At 56.1% G+C, this 21,811-nt stretch overlaps 2 protein-coding genes across 12 annotated transcripts in view; both read right to left on the bottom strand.

The window, feature by feature from the left end:
• Positions 1 to 60: 60 nt before the first annotated feature.
• JMJD7 (jumonji domain containing 7) lies at positions 61 to 10,157 on the bottom strand. 2 transcript variants are annotated; one of them, XM_017895404.1, is made up of 8 exons: positions 10,052 to 10,157; positions 2,727 to 2,880; positions 2,397 to 2,650; positions 1,976 to 2,032; positions 1,401 to 1,496; positions 1,097 to 1,173; positions 708 to 867; positions 61 to 580 (listed from the first exon to the last, which is right to left on the bottom strand). In XM_017895404.1, exons 1-8 carry the CDS (start codon positions 10,113 to 10,115, stop codon positions 492 to 494), a joined length of 951 nt encoding a protein of 316 aa, XP_017750893.1. In that variant the 5' UTR covers positions 10,116 to 10,157; the 3' UTR covers positions 61 to 491. The 2 variants fall into 2 exon arrangements, with proteins under 2 accessions (XP_017750893.1, XP_017750892.1); XM_017895403.1 differs by having other exon boundaries at positions 67 to 580; positions 1,401 to 1,592.
• Positions 10,158 to 10,338: 181 nt separating this feature from the next.
• MAPKBP1 (mitogen-activated protein kinase binding protein 1) overlaps positions 10,339 to 21,811 on the bottom strand; it is a 53,085-nt gene continuing 41,612 nt past the window's right edge. For 3 of the 10 annotated variants that reach the window (XM_017895435.1, XM_017895433.1, XM_017895441.1), the window contains 18 exons: positions 21,528 to 21,653; positions 21,106 to 21,176; positions 20,829 to 20,950; positions 20,478 to 20,553; positions 20,259 to 20,370; positions 19,981 to 20,044; positions 19,598 to 19,732; positions 19,176 to 19,309; positions 18,915 to 18,970; positions 17,486 to 17,722; positions 16,790 to 16,956; positions 16,433 to 16,590; positions 16,121 to 16,318; positions 15,866 to 15,950; positions 15,322 to 15,605; positions 14,354 to 15,097; positions 13,980 to 14,065; positions 11,048 to 12,934 (listed from right to left, as the gene is read on the bottom strand). In XM_017895435.1, the coding sequence (XP_017750924.1) occupies positions 12,707 to 12,934; positions 13,980 to 14,065; positions 14,354 to 15,097; positions 15,322 to 15,605; positions 15,866 to 15,950; positions 16,121 to 16,318; positions 16,433 to 16,590; positions 16,790 to 16,956; positions 17,486 to 17,722; positions 18,915 to 18,970; positions 19,176 to 19,309; positions 19,598 to 19,732; positions 19,981 to 20,044; positions 20,259 to 20,370; positions 20,478 to 20,553; positions 20,829 to 20,950; positions 21,106 to 21,176; positions 21,528 to 21,653 (3,083 nt within the window). In that variant the 3' untranslated portion in view covers positions 11,048 to 12,706. Of the gene's footprint in view, positions 12,935 to 13,979; positions 14,066 to 14,353; positions 15,098 to 15,321; positions 15,606 to 15,865; positions 15,951 to 16,120; positions 16,319 to 16,432; positions 16,591 to 16,789; positions 16,957 to 17,485; positions 17,723 to 18,914; positions 18,971 to 19,175; positions 19,310 to 19,597; positions 19,733 to 19,980; positions 20,045 to 20,258; positions 20,371 to 20,477; positions 20,554 to 20,828; positions 20,951 to 21,105; positions 21,177 to 21,527; positions 21,654 to 21,811 lie in introns of all 10 variants that reach the window. The other 7 variants (XM_017895439.1, XM_017895438.1, XM_017895434.1 and 4 more) reach the window with 7 other exon arrangements.

The raw sequence follows: 21,811 nt of genomic DNA on the forward strand, positions 1-21,811 counted from the left end.
CTGCACTCTAGCCTGGGCGACAGAACGAGACTCCACCTCAAAAAAAAAAAAAAAAGAACATACGACTCACAGCTACCTTTTATTCAACATATCCTGTGTGCCAGCTTCATGCTGGTCCTCATAGACATCATCTCCAAGCCCATGATAGCCCCATGAGGTAGAGCCATTGTTACCTGTTTACTGACAGGACACCAATGCCCGAGATGCAGTGACTTTCCCAACATCACAGCACTGGGGAGAGGTGCTGCTGCACCTGATCCCCGCTCCGCTCACCTGTGTGGCAACTTCCTGAGAACCCTCACCCAGACCTGCCTGGCACCTTGAGTCCTCATGACCACATTCCAAGATCCTCCAAAGTTGATCTCAAGCCATGCTGGACCCTGGGCCAGCAGCCAGCATACACACTCCAGGCTCTCTCGAGAATTGACCCGGCCAGGGAGGGGCTGGCCCCTTCCCCCGAGGCGTGCTTGGCCGTGTTCACCAGTGCTCCATCAGTCAAGGCCTGAAGCCTTGGTGAGGGAGTCGAGCAGCTGGAAGTAACTATACTTGAGGTCGTATTCCATGTCATACCAGAAATTCACTGTGGGAAGAATGGGGATCTGAGTATGAAGGTCGCTCTTCTGACCTGGAGCCTCCCAAGCCTCCCTCTAGAGGCCCTGCTGGACCTTGGTGGGGCCTGTCCCCGGGCAGCCTGGGCAACTCCTTACCTGCGATGCAGCCCTGGGACTGCTGGACGTGGTGGAACCACAGCGCCGGCAGATAGAGCATCTCACCGGCCCGCACTGTGCAGCGAAGGGCCTGGGCCTGACTGTAACTGGGGTACCGGGCTAGGTCTGGCGCCAAGGGGTCCAGTGGGATCCAGGGCACCTGGGAACACATCAGATGCCAGGGAGCAGCCCCCCAGTCCCCCCAGGACTTCAGGCTGTGTACCTTCCAAAGGTCAACACCACAGACCCTGCTCAGCTCAGCAATGAAAGGCCTCAGACTTAGGGATTTTTCAGAGCAAGGTGCCACCTCCCCAGATCTTTTGTGCCTGCTCTTCAGGGCCAGGCTTCTGCCCTTCTCCCTCCCTGGAGCCCAAGAACAGGACAGACACCTTCTCCATGGCCTCTTCATCCACCACCTTAAAGGTGCCCTCTTCAGTTAGCTGGTAGGTTGCCGGCGTGTACAGCTCTGGAGCCCAAAGGAGAAGGGTGTGGGGGAACTGCAAACGGCCTGGCACTTGCCAGACCCTCCTCCACCCCAGCCAGCCCCGGGCAGGGGCAAGGGGATCAGGGGCCCTGGTGCAGTGGGGATGCCACAGCCACACCTCAGGCCTGGGAACTGGCCTCCCAGGCTCTTGCTGCCTCCCTCCCCCTTGGGCCAGCTGTTCCCCAGCCCCTGCAGGCCACATCCCCTACCATAGGGGATGAAGGGCCGGTCGCTGGGCGGATGTAACAGGAAATGCTTCTCTCCTGAGACCACGCAGTAGAGGTTCTCATAGGGGTCCTTGTGCACTGCCAACATAAAGAAGGCCCGGGGGCAGGGTATGGAGGGCAGGGGCACAGGAGGCGGCAAACCATCATGCTGAGAGCCCTGCACCCCAAGACGGCCTATGACAAAAGAGAAGCACACAGAGTCAGCGGGCTGGAGATGCCAGGGGCTCTGATGAGCATTCTGGAACTCCGCTACCAGGGTCTTGATGCTCGCCAGGCCCTGGACTCCTCTCCACCAAGAGGGGAAGTCCTCCTACACTTACCCCTGACCCGGCTGGCCTTCAGGGAGCTTTCTTTGGGTCTAGAAGAAACAATGCACCCACCCCCAATGCCATGGGTCCCTTCCCCCACCTCAGCTGTCAAGGGAAGCCCTCTGTGGTGCCCGAGTCCTAGAAGCCAAAAGAAATCTTAGAGAACAGTCAGTCCAACCTCCAACCAGGGTCTTCCCTCCCTCTGCCCCCGCCGCTCCTTCCCCGCCTTTGTGTCCCCCTTACACCTACAAGAAGTCACTGCAGCCGCCTCCCCTAGCCAGAAGTTCACAGCATCGGGCACCTTTCCTGCAGGGCAGAAGGCAAAGAGCAAGTTGGGAAGGCCAGGCTGGGGAAAGCTGCCATCCAGTGATGCCGGAGCCAAAACCTGGGTGAGCACAGAAGAATCCCAAGAAAGGGGTCAGGGAGAAGACGGAGAGGTTGGGAAAGCTTGGGGAAGGGGCCCGCCCTCCCCTGGGGCAGAAGGAAGGACAACAATCTTCGGTAGTTTGTCTATGATTAAGTCAAGGCCTGGGAATGTATTTAGTGAGCTGCACCAGATGCTGACAGGACCAAGCCTGTAGGTCAGGTCATCACCTAAGGGCAAGCAGGCTGACCCCCTCCTTCCCGTATCTTCCCTGCCCAGGGCCGGGACCACCCCACCTCCACTCACCCAGGGCTTCTGAGGCCCAGGGCACATGGGATTCCAGGTCAGGCAGCAGCTGGGGCAGCTCGGTGGGCAGGTTGGAGCACTGCTTCTGCACGTAGAGGACCCCGGGGTGCTGGGCCCGGCCCTCCAGCACATCCAGCACGAAGCTCAGGGGCACGCGGCGTTCAGCTGGCATCACGAAGCGGTCCCCTCTCACAGCATCCGCGTAACCGTCTGGGGTCACGGCCACGCTCACCTCCGTGGAGCCCACTGTGGCTCTAGAGGAATGGACACTCAGCCCATGCCTAGATGCCAGTAATCACTGCTCACACCCGACCCCAGGGCAGCTCCCACCTCAAATAGGGGAGGGACCACTTCTGGAGGGCCGGCCAGTGCTGCAGAGCGTTGCGGATGATACACGGCCTGCTGGGGCAGACCCAGTCCCGGTAGAAGTGGAGCGGAGTTGGGGGCTTGTCCAGGTAGGGCACAGCAAGAGGCACACTGAGCTCTGAAAGAGGACGATGGGGGATGGAGGGGCTGAAGTCAGCAGCACCCAGTCCCAGCCCAACAGATGCGCTCCCTGGAAAGGCCAGGCTGTGTTACTGGGAAATGCTCATTGGTGACCAAAGGACCCTGGACAACCAGTAACAGAAGGATGAGGAGGGAAAATGAAAGCAGAAAGCATCACGCACACACACTAGTATGGGCCCTGACCGTGCACAGGGCCAGGGGCTGCTACACAGCCCAAAATCCAAATCGCCTATGGGGCTGTGTCTGCACAGTAAACCCTCTGCCTTCCCACCTTGGAGGGCCAGCCTCCCAGCATCTACCAGGAAAGGCCACCATGGAATGGTGTTGGGAACTCCAGAATGAGTAAGGCTGAGGCCCCATGGCCACGGGCTATTCTGGGTGAGGTGTGGCTCTGGGAAGCCCCCTTCAACAGTGATACTTACTGAGCACTTGGCTTGGCTAATCTGGGGCTATCAGGGATCACACAATCATCATCTTGGGAAATTTACCTCTTACCCAGGGAGACAAACTGACAGATGACACCAATGGAGGAAAAGGAAGGGCTCGGCTGTGGTTTGGGTCCTGCTGAACAGCATCGCCATGTCCAGACACCGAGGGCCACCACGTGCACTTTCGTAGGCTGTGCGGTATGCGCCTGCGCAGGGATCTACAGTGGCCCTGTGTCACCTCTAATCAAAATCTCTTTTTGACTCAGCTTTCTTTCTCCTTCACTCCCATCATCCTACTGGTTGGGTCTAAGTCCTGTTGATTCTGTCTCCTGTGTCTCTCAAACCCACCGTCTCCTCTCCTCCACTGGCATCCACATTCCAGCTACCTCCTTTGGGTCCTCACTCAAATATCACATTGATAAGGCTTCCTTCTCTGACTATACTTTCTAAATTTATGATCTGTCCCCCTCCCCACCGCCAAAAATCTTTATACCCCTTTCCCTATTTTTTCTCCTTAGCATTCATCACCATTTAATATGCTATATATTTTAGGGCTGGACGTGGTGGCTCATGTCTGTAATCCCAGCACTTTGGGATACAGAGGCAGGAGGATTGCTGAGGCTGGGAGTACAAGACCAGCCTTGGCAAGGTAGCGAGACCCCATCTCTACAAAAAAACTAAAAATTAACTGGACATGGTGGCATGCACCTATACTCCTAGCTACACTACAGGCTGAAGCAGGAGGATCACTTGAGTCCAAGAGTTGGAGGCTGCAATGAGCTATCATCGTACCACGGCACTCCAGCCTGGGTGACAGAGCAAGACCTTATCTCAAAAAAGTATATATATATATATATATATATACATATATATATATATATATTTCATGTACATAAACCGTTTATCATTCTGTCACCCTTGCTAGAATGTAAACTCCACAAGGGCAGAAACACTCATCTTGTTCGCTGATGCACCCCCTGGGACCTAGAACAGTACCTAACACACAGCATGCAATCAGCAAATATTTGTGCAATGTTGAATAGAAGTCTCCAGCATCCTGGCTGGATGGTTGCGGCAGTGAACTAGCTGGTTTCTCTGGCTTAATTCCACTCCCTCTCAAAGCATTCATCATCATAGCCTCAGTCATCTCCTGAAGATAGTCTCATCTTGTCATACTCCTAGTAACAAATGCCTCAATGGCTTACCACTGCTTCTTAGAGAATGCCGCCTGCCTTGGCACGCACGACCAAGAACAACCTACTCTTCCAGTCTGATTTCCTGTCTTGTGCCTGCCCTTGCCACACACCCTCTATTCAGGTGGTACCTGACTGTCCCAGCTGCTCACTCAGACTGGAATGTCTTTTTGCTGGTTTTTATAAAGTGTACAGGGCTTTGCTTTGCTACATTCATGCTCTAGGTTGAGCCAGAAGGCCTTGGTGTCCATTTGGTGGTTACTACATCCTGCTCCAAATGGTCCCAGCACTGATGTTCACCTCTGGGGTTACGCTGCTTCTCTCACAGCCACACCATGTTAGCCACCTTTACTTTCTGATCAGTTGGAAAGTGAATGTTCTTAGATCAAAAATTGTAACTGAGTGAGAAGACCCCCATGGGTCTGGATAGGAAATACTGGAATACTGGAAAGGAAAGAGTTGGCATGCCTGCTTGCTTCCCTGGCTAGAGGCAAGATGGCACCCGTCCACTAGATATGGGATACAGGAGACAGGAAAGTGGCAAAGGCCTTCCCAGTCACGCCAGCCCATCCAAGCGGTCACCTTGGGAGACGGTGGGCTGAGGCTCAGAACATCTCCCTGTTGTACTCGCTGAGATTCTTTTGAGACAGCGTCTTGCTCTGTTGCCCAGGCTGAAGTGCAGTGATGCAATAATGGCTCACCACAGCTGCAAACTGTCACGGGATCTTTGGGGTGTTGCTTTGCCAGCTGGAAACCTCTGTGGCCAGTGATGCCTTTGCCCGTTTTGCTCAGGCCCATTGGGCCCACGCATCCCTGCAGGCTGTGCTCGGCTCATGCTACCGACCTGTATCCCACACCTGCCAAAGGCGAGTGGGGCGGTGAGGGGTGTGTGAGCCAATGAGTGTGGGGTCTGGCCACTGTGCACAGCCAGGCATGTGGGCTGCGGTGGGGCAGGCAGCTCCAGGTGCCAACATGGGCGCTGGTTTCCTGCAAGGCTGCAGTTAGACCAAGTATACCATAAGTAGCTTCCACAGCTGACACTGGGAAACATGGTGGTGCTTGGAAGCTTGGAGATACCAGGAACCGTAGAGCCCTAAAGAGGATGTCAGAACCCCAGCTTGGGGAGCTCCTGGGTCTGGGCTCCCCAAAGGGCTGCAGCTCTTCTTTCCTTCTTGTCACCCACCATGTGGCGAGCAAGACGCATGGTTCAGCCCTCTTCAGGTTACAGCTCTTTTAGACCTGCCATTCAGCAGGTCCCCAGTTCTTGTCCTGCATCCAGGAAGAATGAAGTACACACAGACAAGTAGAGGGTAAACAAGACAAAGAGGAGCTTTACCGAGCCATAGAACAGCTCAGAGGAGACCCACAGTGGGCAGCTCCTCTCCGCAGCCAGGGTATCCCAACGAGTGTTCAGCTCTCAGCAGAGAGGATGGCTCCTCTGCAGGGCTTCGCTTTGCTACATTCATGCTCTAGGTCGAGCCAGAAGGCCTTGGTCTCCATTTGGCGGTTACCAAATCCTGCTCCAAATGGTCCCGGCACTGATGTTCGCCTCTGAGCTTATGCTGCATCTCTCGTGGCCACACCATGCCAGTCACCTTTTCTTTGCAATCAGTTGGAAAGTGAATGTTCTTAGATCAAAAATTGTAACTGAGTGAGAAGACCCCACCGGGCCCAGGAATACTGGAAAGGAAAGAGCTGGCAGGCCTGCTTGCTTCCCTGGCTAGAGTGGCTCCTTTCTGTGGGCAGGCTGCCCTGTCGTCTCTCCAGCTCTCAGCAGAGAGGGTAGCTCCTTCCTGCAGCTGGTCGTCCCATTGTCTCTTCTGGTCTGGCTGAGTCAGGGGCTTTTTATGGCCCTCAGAGGGGAGGAAGTACATGCCTAGTGGTCCATGGGCAGCCATGGGTGGGCCAGAAAAAGCACCAAAAGTTCCCATTCCAGTCCATGGGACCGGCAGCCCAGCCCCCAGGCTTCAGGCCTTCCCTGGCTTGAAGGTCAGGCTTCACCCAGGACCCGTCTGCCTCTTGCCATTATTCATGGCACCCAGGCTGTTTGTGCCAAGGGGTGCCTGCAGGCCCTCTTGGCTTCCCTCCCATGCACATTGGCACCTTGCCGGGGCCAAGGTGGCAGGGGGCTGGTGTGTCAGCACTGCCCAGAGCATTCACACACCCAGCCAAGCCGCAACAGCACCCAGGTTCGGCCTCAACTTTGCTCCATGATCTGATCTGGTGCTGATAGTGGGGAAAGCCAGACAGCAGGATCAGGCACTTCCGAGCCTGCGGCAGCAGGAAGGGGCCTTCCTGGGCCCCCAAGAGTGCAGAGATGCCTGGCCCCATGGCTGCAGCTGCACCCAGGAGGGTGGGGCTCCTGCCTGCTCCTGGCTCCTAAGAGCACAGGGGTACCTGAGTTGCAGCCCTGGCTTAGGTGGCTGCAATTGTGCCTAGGGCGCTCCCACTCCACCACTTGGAAGGGGTGGGGCTCCCACTTGTCTCCAGTTCCTGCCAGCTCTGTGGAGCATGCGGCCCAGCTGCACCTCCTCTTTGCATTTTCCCCACAGTGGCAGCGAGCAAGGTGCAGATGGCATGGCAGCCCCGACCACCCCACACAAATGAGCCTGATGGTCCTGGGGCTGGCCCTACAAGTCCCAGCTGCACATTTGGCAGGGAGCTCGTGGGCTTCTGGGATGTGGCGGGGAGCGAGGTTGAGGCTGCAGNCCCATGGCTGCAGCTGCACCCAGGAGGGTGGGGCTCCTGCCTGCTCCTGGCTCCTAAGAGCACAGGGGTACCTGAGTTGCAGCCCTGGCTTAGGTGGCTGCAATTGTGCCTAGGGCGCTCCCACTCCACCACTTGGAAGGGGTGGGGCTCCCACTTGTCTCCAGTTCCTGCCAGCTCTGTGGAGCATGCGGCCCAGCTGCACCTCCTCTTTGCATTTTCCCCACAGTGGCAGCGAGCAAGGTGCAGATGGCATGGCAGCCCCGACCACCCCACACAAATGAGCCTGATGGTCCTGGGGCTGGCCCTACAAGTCCCAGCTGCACATTTGGCAGGGAGCTCGTGGGCTTCTGGGATGTGGCGGGGAGCGAGGTTGAGGCTGCAGCAGACGGTCTGGGCTTAAGAGCAGGTCCTGCCAAGCTGTGTGAGGGTGGGGGTAGTACAGTCGGCTGCTTCAGGGATGCAGGGAACAGGGGACTCACTACTACCACTGCTGCTCCAGAGCCGCTTCTGCTGCCCGACTCGTGCCTCCCCACTGCAGCCAGCATGATGACAGCATCCACTCGACTGCCGCCACTGTCATCAAAACTACCAGACTCAAGCAATCCTCTTGCCTCAGCCTCCTAAACAGGTAGGACTACAGGCACATGCCACTACACATGATGGTGTTTCACTATGTTGCCCAGGCTGGTCTTGAACTCCTGGCCTCAAGAGATCCTCTCACTAAGGAAGGAAACCACTACTATTCCTGCTGCCCTCCTACCCCCACCTTGCCTAGTTCACAAGACAGGAGGAAAGAGAGAAAGAAACAAAAGTGAGATAAATAGCCAGACAACCTTGGCACCACCACCCGGCCCTAGGAGTTAAACAAAGTAATAATAATAACATCAACCCCTGGCCTAAACTACTTGTGTTATCTGTAAATTCCAGACACTGTATGAAAAAACCATTGTAAAACTTTGTTCTGTTAGCTGATGCATGTAGGCCCCAGTCACGTTTCCCACGCTTGCTCAATTTATCATGACCCTTTCACGTGGACCCCTTAAAGTTGTAAGTCTTTAAAAAGGCCAAGTATTTCTTTTTCGAGGAGCTCGGTTCTTAAGACGCGAGTCTGCCGATGCTCCCAGCCAAATAAAAAACCTCTTCCTTCTTTAATCCGGTGTCTGAGGAGTTTTGTCTGCGGCTCGTCCTGCTACATCACCTTGGCCTCCTGAAGTGCTAAGATTACAGGCGTGAGTACTGCACACAGCCTGGGATTATGGAAATACGTGGAAACTGCCATTTTTTCACCCTTTGGACTTCTGCAATTAGGGATTTGTTTTACTTGCTCACCATTTTTAGAGAATGGCTGCTTTTCTCTCCTGGGGCTTCAAAGTGAGAAAATTTCAAAAGGGATCCAAACAATTCCTTTGACCCCATAACTCTGCTAAGAATTTAACTAACAAGGCTGGGAGCAGCGGCTCATGTGTTCCACGGCATTCCGAAACTTTGGAATGCCGAGGTGGAAGGATTGCTTGAGCCCAGGAATTTGAGACCACCTGGTCTCTACTAAAATTCAAAAAAATTAGCCAGGCATCGTGGTGCATGCCTATAGTCTCAGCTACTCCCAGGCGCTGAAGCAGGAGGATCTCTTGAACCTGGGAGGTCGAGGTGCAGCGAGCTATGATTGTGCCACTGCACTCCAGCTTGGCTGACAGAGTAAGACCTTGTCTCAAAAAATATATATATAAAGAATTCAACCAACAAAAATACTCACACGTGCACAAAGACCCTGCTCCTGCAGACTGGCTTCTTCACTGTTTCCTGAACATATCGGGCACACTCCCACCGAGGGCTTTGTCAGCACTTACCTTCTAACCTACTTCTACTCTACAACTTACTCATTCAGTACACCTGTGGTTAACTGTCCACCTTCTCACTTAGAATGTAACAGGGCACAGAATGTAAAGGACAGAGATTTGTTTTGTTCAGTGATGTATCTCAAATACAGTGAACAGAACCTGGCACACAGAGATGCTGAATAAGTATTTGTTAAATCAATACTCAAAGCATTCGTTGCAGCATTATTGAAAACAACAGATTGGACATGACCTAAATGAAAAAGACTGAGGTAGAGGAATGTGAAATGATCTCCAAGATACACGGTGCAGAAGAGTGTTTAGCAGGCTACTATTTGTACAAAAAAAGGGTAAAAAGTCGTGTGTGCACGGATATAAACAATCTTTCTGGAAGAATGCAAACTGGGGCTGGGAGGGAACCTTGCTTCACTTACATTGCATACCATTATATATTACATACCCATCACAACATACACATGTGCCTGTGTTGCTGTTCAGTGGTAAGAAATCATTTAAAAATAGAAAAAAAAGGAAGAAAGAGAGGAAGAAAGAAAAGGAATAAAAACTAAGCAGGGGAAGAGCCAGGGACCATTTGGTCAGCCTGCAATCCTCCCAAAGTGGGAGAGGGGAGTTGGGGCCTGAGGTGGGGCACGTGGGGGGAGGAATCCGACCACCACCTGTGTGCCTTTGATGCGCTTTCAACAAGGGTAACAGCAAACTGCTCAAGACTGTGGGAAACACAGGGCTTCGCCACGACCACGGTCAAGACAGCACCGGGCCTTGGGAATGACATGAAGAGACACCCAGGAAACCGCGGGAGTGCGCCAACACTCGGGGAGGGACGCGGGTTGTGACAGAAGAGCAACACGAGCGGGGCCTTAGGCCAGTCGCACACGCGAGGTTCCGAGCCCCCGTTGTCAGCGGCATCCCAGGGCCCCCCCCATGTTCGGAGATCGCCGCAGCCTCTGGCAGAACCCACTCACCCCTTGCAGCGGCCGGGAATTCTCTTAACTCCCTCCGCACGGCGTCCAATGCCGCCTCCGCCATGGCTGCGTCTGCGCTGGCCGAGACCCCGCCTCAACCCGACGTTCCGCCGCAGGCCACGCCCCCAGACCCTCGCCCCGCCCTTCCCGAGGCCCCCGCCGCAGGCCACACCCCAGCACCCCGCCCCGTCCTGCCCCGGGAGCACACCCGGTTCCGCCACCGAAGCGGTGGAGCTAGCAGCGGCCCCCGCTTCCGCCTGCTCCACCCAGCGACCGGCATCCCAGGATTAACAAACAATTGTGTTTATTGACAAGTTCATACATCAGTACAAACGGGCACGTTAAAAAAGCCCCCCGCCTCGTGCAGCCGAAGAGGAGGCGGGAAGCGCCGCGACCTGCACAAAGTAGAAAAGTTATAAATAAAGGGCTTTCAAAACTGGGCGGGGGCGAATCTGGAGTTGGGCGGCGGTTGCCGGTGGCCTCAGACATGCAGAAGGGGACGGGGCGCCGGCCGGGCCACGACGCCCCTCACCCACATGGGGCAGAGGGCAGGAAAAGGGCGGCCACGTTCTCACAAACCTCAGGCGGAGGGTAGTTCCCTCCTCGTGAAGGACCTGGCCCAGAGGGCGAACCTGAGTCCCACCTGCGGTGGGCGCGGCTGGTGTGGGAGGTCGGGGCGCAGCGGGAGTTCCGGGGCCATGCGGGTGGCGGTGCTAAAGGAGTGGGGGAATGGCCAGGTTTGGAGCAGCTCAAGCGCACTCAGGCTGATGTCCCGGAGCTGGGCACCCTTCGGAACCCGTTTCTTTTTTTTTTTTTGAGATGGCGCCTCTCTTTGTCACCCAGGCTGGAGTGCAATGGCGCGATCTCGGCTCACTGCAACCTCCACCTCCAGGGTTCAAGTGATTCTCCTGCCTCAGCCACCCAAGTAGCTGGGATTACAGGCGCATGCCACCAGGCCCGGCTAACTTTTGCATTTTCACTAGAGACAGGGTTTCACCATGTTGATCTCTATCACCTGACCTCGTGATCTGGCCCACAGTGCTGGGATTACAGGCGTGAGCCACCACGCCTGGTCCGGAACCAATTTCTTTATAAGCTTCTGCCTACGGCACAGCAGGGCGGGTGAAGGGGCTCTCGTGGCCTGAAGCTGTGGTAAAGCTGCTCTGACTTACCTGGAGCAGAGGGGAGCAGCAAGGCCCACAGACACCTTTCCTCAACTCTTCAACTGCCTCACAACTTGGTCCCACTCTACCTCCTACGCTCCCCTATCTCCTTCCCCTCACACCTAATTACTGCCCTTTTACATTGTAACCTATCCCCTCACCTCTGCCACTTATCTGTCCCATCTACCACTTTTCTAGTGTCTCCTTTGGCCCTGGCACCTCCCTCCTCTCACAGCATCCAGCACACACCATGGGTGCCCAGCACTGCCTTTGAGGAGGCTCCTTCTACCTAAACCAGGTGTCCTATGGGCCATCTCCTATCAGCTAGGCGGTGGACACCAAGAATCCAGAATCTGGGTTCACTTAGTGTGCTGCGCCCCTTTTCTGCTCCCTGATATGTGTTCCACATAAGTCAGGGTGGTGAAGCTGAGGCAGGATGTGAGGAAACCAGGCACACAGCAGCCAGCCGGATACTCTAGCAACCAACACCCAACTGCGTGCTGTGCAGGTAGGCATGTGTATGTGTGTGTGTATACGTGTGTGCGCATGCATGTGTGTGATCTCATCTGTGGCCGAGGTCCTCAGGAGGTGGGCCAGCGCCCTGTAAACGAGGGACATTCCAACACAGGCTTCTGACTGAGCATCACTCAGGATGCAAGAAGGTGGCCTCTGGACTCCAGCAGCCGGCTGGGGTCCAGGGCTGGAGAACAGGTAAGAACAAGGGGCTGAGGGAAGGAGGCCAGAGCTTCATGTTTGCCCAGGTGAGGGCTTACTGTCCCGCAGCAACATCCCACAGTTGGCTCAAGTTCTGGCCAGGAGAGAAAGGGGTCACAGGGAAAGACAATGCTGGGCCCCTCTTGGAGGGAGAATAGGAGTGGAATGTGGGGGCTCAGGTCCTAATACCAATTCAAGTCTCCTGATGGCTGGGGACACCCTGGAGGGCCTGACGGCTCTGCCTTTCTGAGCTGCCAGGTATTGGGGAAAACCACCCTGCTCTGGCAGCCAGGGGAGTGCAGCTGGTGTGAGAGGGGAAGTGGAGGTAGAAGTGAAGGCCCACAGTTGGCTGAAGGGCCCTGAATACCACATCACCTCACCTCGACCCCAGAGTACCCTGTGTATGCTCCACCCCAGGGAGCTGATCCCTGCAGTAATTTCAAATGGCTTCTAAGAGAGGGCCAGCCCTTCCCAGATTCCTAGATGAGGCAAGCTGCCCTCCTACCTCTCACAGCACCAAGATGACAAAGACCCAAGACCTGTCCCTGCCACTGGAGGGGCTGTGGAGGCAGGAGTTCCAAGGAAGTGAGGCAACAGTCAGGGAAATAAATTAATAAATACAGGCGCCCTATGAGGAGCGGCTGGGAAGGCTGCTTTGCCTCTCAACACTGCTCCCTGCTTTCCAATCCAAGCAGCCCCGTGGGTTTTGGTGAGTGGCAGAGGGGCTGCAGTTTGGAATCGCTGGGGCATTCATTCACTTGGGACAGGCTTCCGGAACTCAGAGTTTGCGTTCCATGCGCCGTTCCACGGCTCGAAGCAACAGTTCTGAGTATTGCTCCAGCAGGGCCTGTGTCTGCTCGGCTCCCACAGCCCCAGGGCTGCCGCCTGGGCTGGACGGCACTGCCCCAGCCAGGGCTTCCAGCTCCTGTCGCACTGAAGAGAAGGTGTCTCTGAGGAGCTGGGCAATCCGACTGTGCTCTGCTGAGGGCATCTTGCAGCCAGCCACCTGAAACAGGACCCCCAGAAGTGAGGTGGAGGAGCCTGTCAACAGACATATAAAAGGGAGAGGCCCCACCTGGGTCCAGCCTGCCTCAGAGGAAGGGACTAGCTGGGAATCCTACCTGCCAAGATCAGCGTGTATGGCCAGGGGACATGGGATGTGGCAGACTCTGGGGGTGACCCCCAAAGTGGATCCCATCGGATTGCAGAACCGTCTATATCTTATAAACAACTCCTTACGACAACTCGGGCAGAATCTGCTTTCTCTTTCAAAGTATGGGCCTTCTTGGATTGTCCCCTATGTCTAAGGGTGCCAAATCGTGGATATGAAAAGGATGCCATTAATAATTACGCTGGGACGACATAAACTGGGATTGTCCTGAGCCAACTAGGAGATGTGGTCTCTCCAGACCTCACCTCCTGAGGGCAATCTCCAGCTCTTCACCAGAAATGACCGCAGGTGCCTGGTTCAAGAGGCTAGCCTGGCCTCTAATCCCCTCACCTATGCTGCCCAAGATGTTCCTGAGTGTTCCACCCTGTCAGCATAACAGCCTTAGTATGCCGTTCTGGACATGGCTATCCGAAACACCCAGCACTACTGATGTGCTCACCCTCCTGCCAGGGGCACCTAANTTATAAACAACTCCTTACGACAACTCGGGCAGAATCTGCTTTCTCTTTCAAAGTATGGGCCTTCTTGGATTGTCCCCTATGTCTAAGGGTGCCAAATCGTGGATATGAAAAAGGATGCCATTAATAATTACGCTGGGACGACATAAACTGGGATTGTCCTGAGCCAACTAGGAGATGTGGTCTCTCCAGACCTCACCTCCTGAGGGCAATCTCCAGCTCTTCACCAGAAATGACCGCAGGTGCCTGGTTCAAGAGGCTAGCCTGGCCTCTAATCCCCTCACCTATGCTGCCCAAGATGTTCCTGAGTGTTCCACCCTGTCAGCATAACAGCCTTAGTATGCCGTTCTGGACATGGCTATCCGAAACACCCAGCACTACTGATGTGCTCACCCTCCTGCCAGGGGGCACCTAACACCCACCGAGTGGTAGAGCCGCACGGCCTGGCGCACGCTACCGCGGAGCTCTGCCACCAGCTGCTCACACTGCTCCAGGCTCACCGCTGGCTCTGAAAGAGACGGATACGGCTCAGTGAGACCCAACACGCAGCCCTTTCAGGCCTCCGCACCCAAGACACTCAGAGCAGGAGAGACCTAGCCCTCAGCATTGCACCCCCAACTTGCCCTCAGTCCCTTCCTCTTGCCTTCTCTTCCAACGGCCTCCCCAACACCACACAAACAAGGTCCAGAGGAGAGGGCCAGCCCCAAGTTCAGAAGCCACTGAATGGGCAAGTGGCTCACAAGGAAATCGTGAAGGTTAGCCGGAGGTCTCACCATCAGGGGTGTGACTTACGGACCTGAGACAGGAGCAGACAGGCCGAGACACACCAGAAGCTGAACCCACAGAAATGAGATGGAGCCAGAGAGCGGCCAACAGAGACGGGAGAGGATGGGGCAGGAGATGAGAGCCGGGGAGCTGTGCACACCTGAGTCCTGGCTCAGGGCTGTCCCTGGCTTGGTGCATTCCATGGGGTTGGGAGTCTTCTCAGGGGGTGGGGGCGGCAAGTTTTCAGGGCCTCGGAGGAGGCTGCTGACTGGCAGTTGCTGGGCACAGGGGCTGCTGGGCCCAGGATGAGCCTGGCACTCTGTCCTAGGCTTGGGAGTGGTACCCTCCCCCAAACAGGCCCGTCTCTCAGCTGTACTGTGAGCTTTTCCGAGGCCCAATGGGAAGCCAGGCTTTTCTGCCTCGCCAGGGGTCCGGCCTTTGGTGACAGGAGAGAATGCAGCCAGGGTAGGACGGTCAGGCAGTGGCTTGGGGATGTCCAGGACCAGGTGAGCCCGGCTGGGCAGGGCCAGCTTGCTGAGTGGTGAGACTCGGATGGGGGCAGGAGCTTGAGGTTCAGCCACCAGGCCCAGGTTCTCCCCAACAGAGATACTGCGGGATATCTTGGCCATGGAACTGGTGGTGGGGTTCTGATAGGAGTGAGGCCGAGATGGAGGGCCATCAGCTAGGGGCAGGGAGCCCAGACCATCCTGAGCTTCCATCTCCCGAGAGAGCAGTGGGCCTGGTGAAGGGGCCTGCAGACCGGCCTCATCTCTTTCTGCAAAGGAGACAGAGATATACGCAGGTCAGATGGCGAGGAAGGCATCCCAGATGCCAACGCCCAATCCCAAAGAGCTGCTCTTCCCCTCCACATGCCCATTAAGGGACACCCAGTGGCCAGCACAGTGACACATCAGGGCCACACTAGGCCCTCCCTCCTCCAGCATGTACATGTGTTCCACACACCCTACACCCCAGCACTGAGCCCAGCAGGCTCCTCACCCTGTGGCACCAGACTGTGCACAGACTGGGCCTTCTGGAGTCCAGATAAGGGGCTGGCTGTGGCCACTCTCTTGGGAGCCCAGCTGCTGTCAGAGCTGAGACGGCATCGTGGCAACAGCACAGAGGCTGCCTGCTGGGGGCTGGGGTTGCCCGAGGACAGTTCTACCTCTGGGGGTGCTCCAGGGGGACTGGCACCATTGCCTCTCGGCTGCTCACCAGATGCCTGTGGCACCTGGGCTGGTCTCGACATCAGTGCCAGGCTTGAGGAGGACGGGGATGGTTCCCTATAGGGAGGAAATGTGAAAGAAGGCCCAGAGAAGGCTCAATGCTCCTCCCTGCCAAAATGGCGAGAAACTCATAGCACCAGGGCACGAGGAGAGAAGGACAAGCACAAAGCCAGACAGGGCTGGGAAAAGGCCAGTTAGCCCAAAACTGGGAGTGCTAAACACCCCAGGCATGGAGAGAGAGAACACTGGAGGAGAGGGCAGCAGCCCTGGGAGGCCAGGAGAGCTGGAGCTGCTGCTGGGGGGAGGGGCCGCTGTACCTGAGTGGGCGGGTCTGTACTTGCAACAGGTATCGTGAGGAGATGCTCCGAGACTCTGACCTCTCTGGCACCTGCACTGGGGCCCCTACCAGGGTCAGAGAAATCATGAATTGGGGCAGAAATCAAGCCCTTGACCCAGATTTTGCCTCCCTGAGACCCCCAGCCACTGCCTATACCCTGGGACCCTCCTCTCAGGTAGGCAAGGAGGGGAGAAGGGCAAATTGCAGGCACTAAATGCTGGCCCTCTGACCACACCTGGAGCAGCTCCATTGGCCAGAGTCTCAAAGTGCTGTTTCAGAAACTGCTCCTGGTCTGGAGTCCGGGGGCTGCCCTCCTGCAGCCCATAGGGGCCCATGCCTCCCTCCTCTTCCTCCTCTTCTTCTTCACCCTCAGCTGGCTCTTCAAGGTCTGAAGAGATGCCATCCACACTGAGGGGCTCCGTGCTCTCAGAGTCTGGGTGTGGGGAGGGGAGAGAGGCATTGCACTGTACCCATCTGTTGCCAGAGCCTCCCCACCCACCTCCAGGCCCCACCCACCATGACCCCTCCCTCCAGGCTGCAGCCTCACCTTCAGTGGGGTGCTCGGGGCTGGAAAGGCAGCTGCTGCTGTAATCCACAGAGCAGGCACTGTCAGGGCTGTGCTTTTCTGAGCTCCTGCTGCCTGGGTACACTCTTCCCAGAGTTCCCCGGGCTGGAGCCTGCACCTGGAACTCACTGCCAGGATTCCAGCAGGGAGAAGAAAAGGCAGTGAGCAGAGGTGGGCAGCAGCCCTGCTGGAGGTGCGAGGGATGAGGCAGTGGTGAACTAAAAGGAAAGCCCTGAGTATCCTGGGGGCCAACCCTCCCTCAACTAAAGAACACTCACAGGGAGGGGAAGATGGGGGTGCTGCATAGCCCACGAGGTCTGGCCAGGGCAGGATCCTTACCTGGTATCCATGGTGGGGCTGTCACTCGGCTCCGGGTAGACAATACCATCTTCAACGGGTGCAGCTTCTAGATCTTGGGCAAAGACCCCTTCCTCTTGTGACAATAATCGGATAATATGGGGACAGGAACAGGGTTGGGAAGCCTGAGGCCGAGGGAACTTTTCATTCTGGGAACAGGCAAAGGGACGTTACCAGAGCAGCTGGCGTGAGAAGAGGTGACCGATGAGGCAGCGGTAGCTGGTGGGTAAGCCCTGAGTATCCTGGGGGCCAACCCTCCCCTTGGAGAAGAGGTGGAGGTGAGTAAAGATGTGCTGTGCACTAATTCTAGGGGAAGCTGAAGGACGGACACCCCACGAAGACAGGCTGGGCTCCAGCTGCTGGCGGGAGCTTCTGGATGGACTATATTAGCACTCTGGGCCGCCAACCTCCAGCTACCACTTAATACCAAGAGTCCTCCAAGAAACCCAGCCTAGGACAAGGGCCACTTTTGCCTCTCTACCCTAACCCTCCCCTGCCTACCCTGATGACCAAACCATACAGCCCAGCCAGCCTCGTCCTGGCTTTGCAGTTCAGGTTACCCACGTGCCACAGGGGCAGAGCAAGCATAGCTGGACCAGTGCTCAGGTCCCAGCTGGTGGCAAAGGCTGCCTAAGGTCCCCTGGAGCTCTCTAGAGAGCTGGGAGAAAGCGGGCTCACCTGGCTAGCGAGTGAAGTCTCAAGGGCCTGCTGCCCATGCTTCCTGGGACCAGATGAGATGGTGGCCAGCGAGTCCTGGCTAGGGCCCCGTGGGCTTGGAGCCAGCGTTTCCAGCTGCCGTAGGTCCAGCATGGATCGAACGCTCAGCTCCACACCGGGTTGAGCCCAGCGCCCCCTTCTTCTGGGTCCTGGGTTGGCTGCAGGAGCTGGGTCCAGGAACCCCATGGACTCCTGTGCCTGGTGGGAGGTAGGGTGTGGGGGAGGAGTAACAACAACAACCACACAGTAAGATCAACAAATATCCACATATCCCTTACTATGTGCCTGGCACACTACACATATTAGCTTACTTCATCCTCACAGCAACCTTTTGAAGCAGGCACTAGTATAATCCTTGTTTTACAGATGAGGAGACTGAAGCGCAGGGGGCTTAAGTGACCAGGCCGCATCCCACAGACAGGAAGTAGCCTGCAGGTTAGTCTGGCTCCAGAGTTCATGCTCTTAGCTGCACTCCACATCCTTGGGCACATGAACCTCTAGTCTCAGCCTTCACCTGGTATCATGGACGCCTCAGAGGTCTCTCAAAGTCTCCTGCTCTGAGGACGGCTCCACCAGCAACCACTTACGACCAAGAGTCCTCCAAGAAACCCAGCCCAGGGCAAAGGCCACTTCTGCCTGTCTACCCCAACCACTCCTTTTGCCTCTCTACCTCACTTTTGCCTCTCTACCCTAATCACTCCAATGGCTGGGGGCCCCAAAGTCCCTTCACAGCACCGAGGACAAACCTATAGCCCAGGCCTGAGACCCCTGGACGGTCAGGATGCTCCAGAGACACCACAGCATCATCACTCTGTGAAACTGTTGCTGACAACGGAAGGTACTGGTGCTTGGGGACTTGCTCTGAACCTTGATCCCCCTCTGGCCACCCCAGAGCCGTCACTCAGTTATGGGTCCCCTCATGGCCTTTTCCCTCTAACTATTCTGGAAGTTCTCTGCTTACCTCCTAACCGGGGTCTTTAGAACTACTGTTTCTCCAGATCTCCGCTCTTTGGATCCTTGATTTCCTGCACCTTAGTTCTATCTGGCTTAGAGGCCCTTTGTCCTCTCCACCTTGAGCTGTTCTCTGATGATACTTACTTCCAGGCACCAGGCAGCTGAATAAGTGCCACACCTCCCCAGTGCGGACTAACTCTGTGTTCCATCCACTTCATCTGGTTCACAAGAAGGAAATACCTGGGCTTTCTTCACCCCGTACCCAGGACTGGCCCAGCTGCTTCAACTTCCCTGACAAGGCCTTCCTCGGATATAGGAGTGCAGCATGTGGGCAGACCCCATGCCCCAATACCCTACTAGGCCCAGAAAGCCCTGTTCTCACACCTTCCTTTGCCTCCTCTAACCCTGGAAGAACATTTTAACAATGGCGACTCACCCGACTCATCTCCCAGTGGGACAGGCTTCGGGGCAAGGCAGGACTGGGGACCGAGGCTAGACAGAAACAGGCAGTCAGGGCAAGTGTCTCCTGCCCACCCACCCCTGGAGCCCTGGCCCCATCAACCCATACCCTGTGTGGCCACAATGATGCCTCAGTTTCCTCAGCTCACACTGCTCTCACCCCACAGTCCCAGAAAAACCATATCTAGCCATTATACCAACTAGGGACTATCTGCCCCCACACCCAACTGCCACGGACCCAGTGCTTTCTTGGTATTTTTGGCAAGGACGGGCAGTGCTGGAAGTTCTTCTTCAGTCCCCTCATCTTCTCCCTCCTTGTCACTGTCTGATGAGAGAGCAGGTCCAGGAGACAGCATCAATGGGGCCTGGTGCCTGAGTCCGAGACAAGGAAGGGCATGGGGATAGGAGACTCAACACGGGGAGAGGAGGCTTAATGGGGGAAGAAGGAAGAGGAGACTCAACGGCGGGGAAGACGAGATTCAGTGGGGAGAGAGGAGACTCAACAGGGGGAAGAGGCTGACATCATGGATCCTTGTGTGAGAGGTAAGGTCTTGGGAGACAGAGTTGTGAACGGCAGGCCCAGAGCATGGAGGAAGTGCGGTAAGCTCCCAGCAAACCATCTGCACACCCACCCATCACTTGCCCACATTCTGTTCTCACCGGTTGGGTCCAGAAGCCCTTTGGGGAGAGGATGGTCCTTGCTGCTTGCCACCCCGCTGACGCTGGCGCAGCTCGGCCAGACGCTGCCTCATGCTGATGGTCATCTCAGAGCTCAGGCGCCACACAAATATGCAGCTGGGGTAAAGCCACACAGTTGGCTGAAGCGGGGGTGGGCAGAACTCTGAAGGGGGCAGTGCCATTCGTTCCCCTTATCCATGGTTGGCAAGGAGACCAGAGCCACCCTCCACTTCAGGTCAGGCACAGCCAAGAGGTATTTCTGTTAACCCCACTTCCCAGAGACATCACTAAAATGAAGAGAGGGGAGGGCAGGGTGCTGTGGCAGAGTAAGAATCTGCCTCTCAGGGAAGCTGGCTTCTGCTCACCTGTCCCCAGACACAGAGATGAGATGTTTGCAATCATTACTAAATTTCATGCCAGTGACAATCTCTGTGAAGAACAAAGAATACAGCCTATAAGCCACCTTAAATTCCCAACCAAGTCCTCTCCATCCCAACAGTGGACACGGGGGTTGGCTGCAGGGTAGGGGTAGGTAGCTCTGTGGGTCCCAAGAAACTAACAGAAGAGTGAAGTTTCAGGGGTAGAACTCACTCAGGTTTATGCAGGTGTCAGCTTCTACTCAGGTATTCAAGACTACACTCACCTGAGTGGCCAAACATGGTGGCCACACACTCGCCTGAGGAGAAGTCAAAAATGGAGAGATTCTTGTCGGAACAGCTGGTGGCAATGTAGATCCCTGAGGGGTCTGTCTGCACCTGAGAAGCAGGGTGTGCAGCTGGAGGACACGGGATGTACCAGTCCCTCCCATCCAGCACCACTCTGTCCCCGATTCCCTATCCGGTGCCCGCTCCTGGGTCCTTACCTTGATGAGTGTGCCGTCCTCACCCTGTGACCCTTTAAACAGCTTCTTCTGCTTCCCGCTGCTGATGTTAAATATCCTGTAAGAAACACAGTCTCTTTCACGTGAGGAGGCGGTGAAGGTGGAACACGCCTGGGGAATGGAAATGCCAGCTTTCGCTCCCAGTCTACACTCTCTGGGAGCTACCACCAGCAGCAAACGGGCTACCACCTCTTGGGTGAGGCAAAGTATTGTAGGCTCAAGGGGGTACAAAGTCCTGTACAGAACGACAGATGTGGGAACTTAGCTGCACAGAGCTGACCCCCTAGGGCGATGAAGGAACGTGGGCAGAGAGGCTGAGGAGGGGACGCCCACCGAATATTTCGGTCCTGGCAGCCGATGGCCGTGTACTTCCAGCTGGGCTCCACATCCATGTCATAGAGGGTCGTCTTCCGCACCACGTGGTGTGTCCGTGTGAACTGCACTCCATCTCCAGACTGCAGGGGTGGAGCACGTGGGCAGGCCCACACCCAAATGCCTCACCAGGCCCCAAGAGCCCTACTTGTGCCTCCCTTCACCTCTTGTAACCTTAGGCAGGGAATGGCAGACCCTGCCCTGCCCCGCCCCTCTCAGGAAAGCCCAGTGCCCTCACCTTCTGCGCAGTGCGGAAGTAGATGCTCTTGTCTGCTCCACAGCTGATCATGCGAACTTGCCCATCGCTGGCTATGAAGGAGGGAGGCCCAGCTGTTCCCACTGTTCTCACACATGGGAGCAGCCTGTCTCCCACCTTCCCTCCGTGAGATCCCCCATCAAGCTACTCTACATGCCAGGGAAAACCAACTAAATTAAACCTGGAAACTCAGGTTTTCCTTTCTCCCTATCCTCAGTCCAACCTGGTTGGCTCAAGTCCCTGCAGTGAGAGTCTCTGTTCCACCTATCTTCCCAACCAGTTCCAGGCCTCCCAGCTGCTGTCCAACACTCCCCAACGACTGGCAGACCCTTCTCATGGAGATGGGAAGCAGATGGCAGCAGGGGTGAGTGTGGCAGGATGTGTCTCATTCACCCTGCCTGCACCTGCAAACTTGACAGCAGTGATGGAGGATGAGTGTTCGTCCAGTGTCTGCTGTAGGCTGTACTCCCGCCCGGCATCCAGCACGTGGATCAGCCGGTCCCGGCTTGCCGATGCTAGCAGTTTCAGACCTGGGGATGGAAGAACTCCATCAGCCCATGAGTGCCCTGGACAGCCCTTATCTGGGCCTGGCAAAGAGCCCCAAGGGAACTGAGCCCCATATCCCCAAGCCATGTGAACCACAGCAAGGACAGAACTGTCCTCCTCTAAACCAGCAAAGACACCAATG

The sequence above is a fragment of the Rhinopithecus bieti genome, unplaced genomic scaffold (genome assembly GCF_001698545.2).
Source record: "Rhinopithecus bieti isolate Rb0 unplaced genomic scaffold, ASM169854v2 scaffold_26426, whole genome shotgun sequence".
Lineage (NCBI taxonomy): Eukaryota > Metazoa > Chordata > Mammalia > Primates > Cercopithecidae > Rhinopithecus > Rhinopithecus bieti.